This window comes from Prunus dulcis, chromosome 1, assembly GCF_902201215.1.
Source record: "Prunus dulcis chromosome 1, ALMONDv2, whole genome shotgun sequence".
Taxonomy (NCBI): domain Eukaryota; kingdom Viridiplantae; phylum Streptophyta; class Magnoliopsida; order Rosales; family Rosaceae; genus Prunus; species Prunus dulcis.
The window spans coordinates 14,260,870-14,270,091 of record NC_047650.1 but is presented as its reverse complement, the minus strand read 5'-3'; the positions used below and the strand labels follow the sequence as shown (position 1 = coordinate 14,270,091).

Here is a 9,222-nt window from a genome sequence, read left to right as displayed (position 1 = left end):
GTTGGGCGAGATTGGTGATTCTTTAATAAGAGCTCATTATTNTGCTCAGCTAACAAGAGGCAAGATACAAGTTCCGAGTACTTCTTGAAACCGCTATGTCTGTATTGCTNNTGAAGGAGGACATTTGAAGCATGAAAAGTGCTCAGAGTTTTTTTCGAGCATATCCTCCTCAGATATATTTTNCCCACATAGCCTCATTAATGAGGTAATTCTGTGCATAGCAGAGTTATTCTCGGACACTGACTTGAAATCTTGAAATCTCAAGTGAGTCCATTCGTATCTAGCTCTTGGGAGAGTCACCATCCTCTGGTGATCGTATCTTTCACCTAGAGCTTTCCACAGAACCAACGGTTCATCAACCACCACATATTCGCTCTTCAGCGCTTCATGGATGTGGCGGCGAAGAAAGATCATGGCCTTCGCATTCTCTTCAGGTGAAGCATCATTCTCATCTACAATTGTTTGTCCGAGGCCATTGGCTCGTAGATGAATTTTGGCATCCAGGACCCATGATAAATAGTTGTCCCCGGAAAGGTCCAAGGCAGCAAACTCTAGTTTTGCCAAATTTGCCATCCAAAACTTTAGGCTCAAGATCTGGGACATTAAGCCACTTATTAATAGGAATTTCAGGCCCTCATTATTCAGGTATATTAATTGATGATAAAAATAAAGTGCTATGAATTTGCTGGTATGGACGATAAACCCGCACCATACCTTAAATAAAATTAAATGTGCGGTAAAGTAAATTCATAAAGTAAATTGCTTGTTGTATGGACGTTAATTCCGCACCATACTTTAAATAAAAGTAAATATGCGGTAAAGTAAATTCATAAAGTATGAGGGTTAATTCCACATCATACTTTTAATAAAAATAAATGTGCGGTAAAGTAAATTCATAAAGTATGAGGGTTAATTCCACATCATACTTTAAATAAAAGTAAATGTGCGGTAAAGTAAATTCATAAAGTATGAGGGTTAATTCCACATCATACCTTAAGTAAGAGTAAATGTGCTTGTATGGGCACTAATTCTGCTCCATACTTTTTAAATAAAAGTAAAGGCAGCTGTGTGGACGATAAACCCGCGTCACACCTTTAAATAAATATTACCGTATGGGTAATAAACCTACACCATACCATAAATAAAATAAATGTGGGGATAAAAACCTCCACCTAATATATATGAAGTGCATAATATATCATATATTGTGGGCAATATAACTGCGCCACTATTCAAGATATAATAGATGGGTTTTAAGATCACACCATCATTTTATTACAATAATTTGTGTTACAACGCGATGGGTAAAAAAAATTACACCACCATAAAATAACAGGACGGATTAAACAACATAGAAATTACAAATTACGTTACAAAGAAGTAAATTAAACAAGCATGGATTAAACAACATAGAAATTGTGAGAATACAAAAAAGAAAGTTTGCATGTCGTTGTAGTAGTAAAGTGAGAGTAGACATATGACAGAGAGGAGACAGAGAAATAACCACATAGTGTTGAGTTGGAAAAAATTTCAGAAATAAAAGGAGAGACTATCGTGCTGATAACGTGTTATAAAACTAGAATAATAAGAGGATGAGAAGTACCACTGTAATATTGGGAGTGGAATTATATTTCTCTTTGTGGTGTTTACACTGACAGAATTTCTCCTCAGATAGACTCCACTCTTTCTCTTCTCTCTGACTCTCACTCTATTCTCTTCTCTCTTTTGTATGTGTTTACAAGCAAATATAATGCCTATTTTTAGTCAAAGCAAATGGCTTTTAAGGGAGACATAATGATTTCTCCCCAACAGTGTGGTCTAAACTCCAGTAAGACTAATACAGCAACCCACCGCCATAGTCCCTCACTTAACGGCCAGTTTGACATTGTTGTGCCGTGAAAATAATCGCTGTGAGAGAAATCAACTGTGAGAGAAAGCAGTTTGGTGTTTGGTAAATTTTTTGTTAAAAGTATTGTTGGTATTGATTTTACGCATAATCAGAAAATGATTGCCGCATAATCATTAAACCCAGCGCCTCTTCGAAACTGATTCCTGCATAATCAGAAAATGAAAGTACCTCATTAGTTACTTTCCCTTATAGCTTTCTCTCACAATAATTTTTAACAATAAGTAATTTTCTCACAGTTTACCAACGGGTTGAGCTTCTCAAAATTTTAAAAAAATCACTTATCACCCCAAATAAGCAATGCCAAACAGGCACTAAATCTTGGTTTGATCCCGTGCAGAATCAAACTGACAACCTATAGAGCAAATACAAACGCAAGTGCTACCCAATGTTGGGTTAAATACTAAAATTTGAAAACAAAATACTAAGGGCCCGTCTGGTAATGTTTTCAGAGAGCATTTTCAGAGAATCTGGTAGAGATTTTGTTCGGTTAGATTGAGTGGCGGTGACAATCTGGTTGGATGGGGCAGTGGTGATTTTGATTGTGGTGATGTTGGTGGTACAAGCTCTGCGTGTGATTCTCTTTTGGCAGTGTTTGACTGTGGTTTTGGTCTGATGGGGAGAGAAGCAACGTGTTTTCAATGTTGTTTGCTGTGAGAAGGAAAACAGCTTTTTTCTGTTTTCTACGAGTGAACGTGAAATTGTTTTTGTTTTCATAAAACATTCTCTGTGTTTTCTGTTTTTGCCCACCGAACAGGTTTTCTGTCTATTTTTGTTCTCTTAAAATGAAAATGGGCTCTCAAAACATAAATGAACGGGGCCTAAGATGCAGTTAAACTGAAATAATTTTTTTTTTGGAGTTATAATGAAATTAACCCTTACTATTTGAAAAAAAAAAATTTGAAGAAATTAACCCTTACTAAAAAAATTTCTTAAATAAATATACTTTATTAAAGAATAAAGAATGACCGAAAAAAAAAAAAGAGAAAAAGAAAAGAAAAATAACAATCCAAAACCCCTTCTTGAATAAACCCTCGTGTTTCCCTTAACTCGCTCTTCAAGCCTGCTCACTCGTCGAGTTTTTCTGTTCTGTGAATTGATTTTCTGGAGAAAATGAACTTGGGGAACTCCAAAAACGCAAAAATTTCCTCACCACCCAAACACAATCCCCTCGAACTCAGCCTCCAACAAGCCTTCACCAACATCCAAAATCATTGCTCTGGTTTCCTGCACCACCTCTCTCACTTTCCTGTCTTCAACCCCAACCCTTCTTCCCTCAAAACCCAACTCGAGTCCACCTTCGCCAACCTCCAAAACCAAGCAAAGCATGCATTCAATACTGGGTTGTCAAGCTCTGTTCCCAAACATTCTTCTGGGAAAACCCCAGTTTGGGCCCGAATTGCGGTAAATAACAAAACCCAGACCACCAATTCTCCTGGTAATGGGTCCAAAGCCGCCATGTCTACCGAGGTAATCGAAGAGCGGCTTGCTGGAGTGCCTGTTTATGCTCTCAGTAATGCCGCTGAGGAATTCGTGTTGGTTTCGGGTGCTTCAAGTGGAAAGTCTCTTGGATTGTTTTGTTTCAAGAAAGAGGATGCAGAGGCACTTCTTGAGCATATCAGAATTATGGACCCCGGAATGCGAAGCGGGTCTAAAGTGGTGGCCGTGGCTTTAAATAAGGTGGGAATGTGAATAACTTGATGAGATTTTGTTTATTTATTTTGGCACCCTTTACTTGTGAATGGGAAAGCTTAAAGATTGGTGGAGATTAATGGGTTTTGGTTTGCAGGTTTTTCAGCTCAAGGTTGATGGGGTAGCCTTCAGGTTGATTCCTGAGTATTCTCAAGTCAAGAACGCGCTTAAGGTCCGTAAGTTGTTGGCATTGGAACAATAATTATATAGACTTGTTATTTTTCGGAATTGAATTTTTTCAAGACACTGAAAGCGAAGTTTTGCTTATGTGAACATAACCATAACAAATTCATCCAGGAACACCAAGAAAAAAATAAGTGTAGTCTGCTACCCAATGCTTTATCTATATCACATTTGACTCGATACAGGATAGGCCAGGATGCCTTAACAGTGTTAGTTTCTTAACAGGCTGTCACGGAACTGTATGTATTTGAACTTCAGCATTCTCATCCTTTTCAAAATACAGGTTTAGAAACCAAGCACTGTGTTAGTGTATCCCAACAGATAACGTGATTAACATACACTTGTTAATAGGCTTCAGTTTATTAGTAGGGTGTGACTGGCATTGGTTTTGAGAAATTTGCCAAAAAAGTTGGGATTCAAACTTGGTTTCTTAAAGAAATAAGCTCAATACTTTTATGGTACTCTTTTTCAGCCAGAAAATGATGTCTCTCTCTCTTACCCTCCTCCCCTTCCCCCTTGTGGCCCCCACGCAGTCCCCCTTCCTGCTCGTCCTCTGAGCGCACAGAGTCTGTGGACTGTGTATGATGTCTTACTTATTCATCGTTTGTCATATGCAAGTTTTATATTAACAATGATTATTTTGTGTTCCCTTTTTGTAGGAGAAGGAAAAGGTTGGAACTTCTGACGATGATGGCTTTCCCGGGGTGCCAGTTTTCCAGGTTCTTCTCTTGGATTTTCTCAATTTGAATTAGTCATATACTGCAGAGTTGTGAGGCCTGCAGTTTTCTCCCACGTTGTTCCCTTTTTGTAGGAGATTCATCTGTGTGTCTAAACTAATTTGATCACACATTCTCCACGTGAGAATATAAGAAATCCAATTATGATTTTACATGCATTAAAGTGCTCAACTTTTCTCAATAAGATGACAGTTGACTACTGGTCCCTTTTAAAGTTTTTTAACAAAAAAAGTGCATACAGAAAGGTCGCTGAATGCTAGCTTATGTCATAACCTATTGTTTCTTCATCATGGTGGTTAATCTAGCTGCTGCTTCTCTGTAATTCTAGTTTTATTCACTTCAGGATTTTTGTACATAAGGCCTCATGTGATGATAGCTCTTAGGATTTCATAGGTTCTGTCCTAGGCAGTCAGAGTAAATTAGTTTTCCAAATGAGTCATTAGGTTATAAGTTTTAGAGATTTTGTTTGCAAGGGTGGTTCTGGAACAAAATTCCTTAGCATCAATACATATTTACTAATTATATTGGGAGTAGAAATTTCTAGGAGTTCTAAGAGTTTGAGATGTCTTTCTTGGGTTTGAAGTCAGTTATTGAATTATTAGTTACATTATAAACCTCATCTTAAACAGTCTATAAATAAGATCAATTGTAGCCAACCGTTTGTGGTTTTTGAAAATGAAATATCAAGCAGTTTGAGTTTAGGCATGTGTGTTCACAACCATATAATCACTTTGCCACCATGCAGTTTAAAAGATATCACTTGTTGCAGTGTAATTTTATCCGTCGTTCATTTTGTATGAACCCAAATGAAACTGAGCATGTAGTGACCATGTTTAAAATAAATGCCCAATAATGAATGAAAAGCCTTAAAGCATGATAATTTCAACCTAAAATCAACTTAAGAACCAGATTGTAGTGTCACAATATCCAGTTGAAGCACCCAATGAAATTTTTTGTTGTACTGTCAGTCTCATTCTGGTTAAATCTAGGGGAATATGCAGATTGACATCAAACTAATTTCAGGTAAGTTGATATTGTAAAAGGGTAGAGATTGTGAGAAATCATTTGTTGTTGGGGGGTGAAATAGGAGAAGTGTTGAGGTTGAGGTGGTTTTGCAAAGAGCTTTGAAAGTTTGGTTTCTTAGGTTTAGTATCATTTGGGTGTGTTTTGAAGTTTGGCTGAGAAAATAACAAAACCGGTCAGAGACAAGATAAAAATGCATATTCAGTTTCTCCTTTTTCATTGCCCAAGAGCCGGATAGACTGCGTTATCTCTCTCCTTTGGATCTTGCAGAGAGTGTAATAAGGTTTTCTACTTGCAAGAATTGGTTTGTTCTCAATCAAAAGAGCAGTCCTTTTTGTTTATCCTTTTCATTGGCCAAAAGATTCCTACTTTTGGGTCTTGGAGAATTTGGTTTAAATTTTTTGAAAATTTTGTTTTTTTTCATTAGAGGGAACTAAAGTTGAAAATGTAGAAAGCAATGTACATTCCTTTGGATACATGGAAGTATAAGAAAAATAAAGAGAAAGCATCAGGTATTAGCTCTTAAGTTTCTTCTGTGGACCATACTAGGAGAAGGTTTGTCATTCAATTCTTATTATTGTCCACAATAGACACCTAGCTGCATTAGTTTTTGTGGCAGCTTATGTCATTTCTGCTCCAGTCAACCTGGCTTGCTGGAATTTTGTCTGGCTTAAAGATTTTTTGGACATTTCTTTCATTACAAACTTCTTGCATAAATTTCCCATACTAATTGTGGAACTGTTTAAACATTTTGTTAGTCAAGGAGCTTGATTCTTAGAAGCCAAAGCAAGAGCTATCGTCCAGTGTTTTTCAGGAAGGTTTGTTAAAATATTAACCTTGCGATATGCATTATTCTAGCTTGTCTTGCATGCAAATTGCAATATCGCTTATCCTTGCTAATCTTCTAGGAGGACTTGGAAAGTTCACTATCAAGAGCTTCTCGCGACCAGAATCAATTAAATCCTGCCTTCAGACCTGGGGATGTTCAGGTATGGGTTTCGAGGATCGCTAGACTATGCAGCAGAAAATTTCTTTCTGTTTACTTATTTTGATTTTATACTGTAGGTTGCTGTTCTTGAAGAAGTAATAAAGGGGATGAAGGTAGGCACTTTTTTTTCTAAAAAAAAATTATTGATTGTTAATAAATTATTGACCTAAAGATTTTTCCACAAGGATGGAAGAACATTGTACAATTCCATTGCTTATTTCTCGATTATTGTAAACTTTCATTTGGTTTCCTCTATCTTCTAGGCAATTACTGAGTGTCAGTTTTGACTTGTATAGCCAAAGTAACAATGAAATATTGCAGGAAGGTTCTACATCAACGTGGGACGATGTTGTTTTCATCCCTCCTGGATTTGATATCTCTACTGATCCTACCAAGCAATAGGATAATGCAAAGAGCAGGCAATGGCGTCTTCGACAAGAATATTAGTCTAATACAAAACTTACATATGATGAGTTTACTCTAGTAGGGATTCAATTTTGTGATTGTAGCTGTGGTATGTAATGCACTGACCTTACCAGCAATTTCAAATATTCTGTTCTCTCGGTCCTGCAACATGATTTTTAATTTTCATGTCTATTTTCTTTATGAGAGCTTTTTCATTTTTGCTTCTGCAGCGGAAATCCTCTTCGGCAGTTTTCAAGCCCATTTGTGTAGTCAGGCATATGAGTATTGGAGGGCCCAAATCCTACTTGACGATAAAGTTATATATTAGTTCTTTTTTTAACACATGGTAGCTTCTTATTGGCTATCACCATTTACTATTATGTTTCATTCCACACATTCATACGAACCATTTAATGCAAAAAACTAAAATCTATAAGCCATTCCAATTTGATGTTATATGTCTATCTTCAAGGTTAAGAAGTTTCTCAACTACAAAGGACCACTAATATAGTGGTTTAAAGCAATTGCTCTTGAATTCGAGTGTGTGAGTTTAATATATTATGGGCCCTCTCAATAGGAAAGCTTCTAAAAAATAAAAATGAAGTTTCTCAACTATTATTTAATTGACAGTACAAAATTGTCTACTTAATTTATTTTAATTTCTTTTGAAAGGAAGTAGCGAAATCGAATCAAATTGGTTTGGTTGTGTTCACCCGTTTTGATGTAGTTTCTGTTGTTGTAGGGCAAAGTTCCCCATTGACTTAGAAACCAATGGTGGTCAACAAGCCAACTTTCTTTGTGTGTGAGTGTGCCACCGTTAACGATTAAAACCTTAACAGACTATAAAATAAAATAACTTGCGCTATAAACTATTGACTTTGAAAAAATGATTGTGAATTTGGGTGAGGAATATCTCCCAAGTAAGTTCTTTTCTTACCTCAGATAGGTGAGGACTTTATAATTTCCCACAATAAAACTAGCAAGTCTAGCCAGAATAAGTGTTGAAAAATAAAATAAAATAGTTCAAAATGAAACTGTCTATTACACAATTAAACAAAAGAAAGACTGCCAAGTCCGGAAGGACAACAAAACATTGTACTTCGATTTTGGCTTGGATTGTTGTCTGTGATTCATGTTGGATTAGATATTTCTTTGCTGGAATGGCACGTCAACACCTTCAACTAATGAGGATCAGCTGGAAATCGATACCAATGTTGAGATTAGCAGAGCTTTAATCAATTTCAGCCATGGAGAGGCTTGTCGAATGGGCAGAACTAAAATCTCTTCAGTCTGGATTGGACTAGAAGTGACTGGATTGACGACTGTTGATCTAGAATTGCACTTCAGTACCTGTTCTGCTTAGTTGTGGATCACCTAAAAGCTATTATGGTGATTCTGAGACATCAAGGCATCTTTGTAAATTTGTTGAGGTTTTCATATTATGAAAACCCTGAATTCTGCTTGATTTGTCTGTGCTGAACCAAATTTATAACGAGAGAAATCTCATCTCCTTTATGAACTGCCTCTTTGAGCTGAGTTGAAGTCAGAAGTCTGAGTTCTACCTATTTTGTTTTAGGAGCTGGATGGCTTTTCAAACCAAATGGCTTGATTGTTTCAGGGTCTGAAAGCTTTTGAGATCATATGATCTTGCATGATTTTGTCAGCATGACTGAGAGTTTAGTTTTGATTGGATTTTTTGCTGTCCTCTATCATGTTCACATCCTTCTATATTTATAGGAAATTTGCATGAGTGATTATTCTTTAATATCTAGAGGACATATTGTTAGGAGGATTCTCTGATCCAGCAAAAAAAAAGGTAGTGGTTAATCTGACAAGAAAAGCCCCCATCAAGAGTCAGTTCTCATGATGATCAGTTTTGACATTCTAACAACCAACTCTCTTAATTCTTGTCTATCTCTTGTAAACCCAACTTGCACTGACGACAAACCTTCACGAGAAATAGGAAGGAAGCTTGGCCCTCTTTTTTGGCATTCAATGGTTATGGGGAGTGGTTTTCCGATTTAACCTTTCTACCAACTCCCCAGCATGTCCTATGCTCCTTCTTTTGTAGATGTCTTGTTGCTGGGATCACGTGGGCATCATGGAGAGAAAGATCCTCCCCCTTATATGCTGATTTGAACTCTGAATTTAGTGATCAACGGTGGTGATCAAACTTTGAGCCCTTGAGAAAAAAAATCTAGAAGCTGGGTATTAATCAAACTAATTAAATTTGGTTTCTTTCAGATTAAATTACCATAAATGGCAATTAACCCTTAACCTGCGAAAAA

The 9,222-nt window shown here is 36.7% G+C and overlaps 1 protein-coding gene across 2 annotated transcripts; it reads left to right on the top strand.

Moving 5' to 3' along the window:
* Positions 1-2,897: 2,897 nt before the first annotated feature.
* Positions 2,898-7,286, top strand: LOC117614918 (protein TIC 22-like, chloroplastic). Of its 2 annotated transcripts, XR_004583943.1 has the most exons (8): positions 2,898-3,586; positions 3,696-3,770; positions 4,441-4,500; positions 6,300-6,359; positions 6,450-6,530; positions 6,607-6,642; positions 6,851-7,043; positions 7,165-7,286. XR_004583943.1 is itself a non-coding variant. In XM_034343885.1 (7 exons), the coding sequence occupies exons 1-7, from the start codon at positions 3,020-3,022 to the stop codon at positions 6,929-6,931; spliced, it is 960 nt and encodes a 319-aa protein (XP_034199776.1). In that variant the 5' UTR covers positions 2,898-3,019; the 3' UTR covers positions 6,932-7,274. The 2 variants fall into 2 exon arrangements, 1 of the variants encoding a protein (XP_034199776.1); XM_034343885.1 differs by having other exon boundaries at positions 6,851-7,274.
* The last annotated feature ends 1,936 nt before the right edge of the window (positions 7,287-9,222 follow it).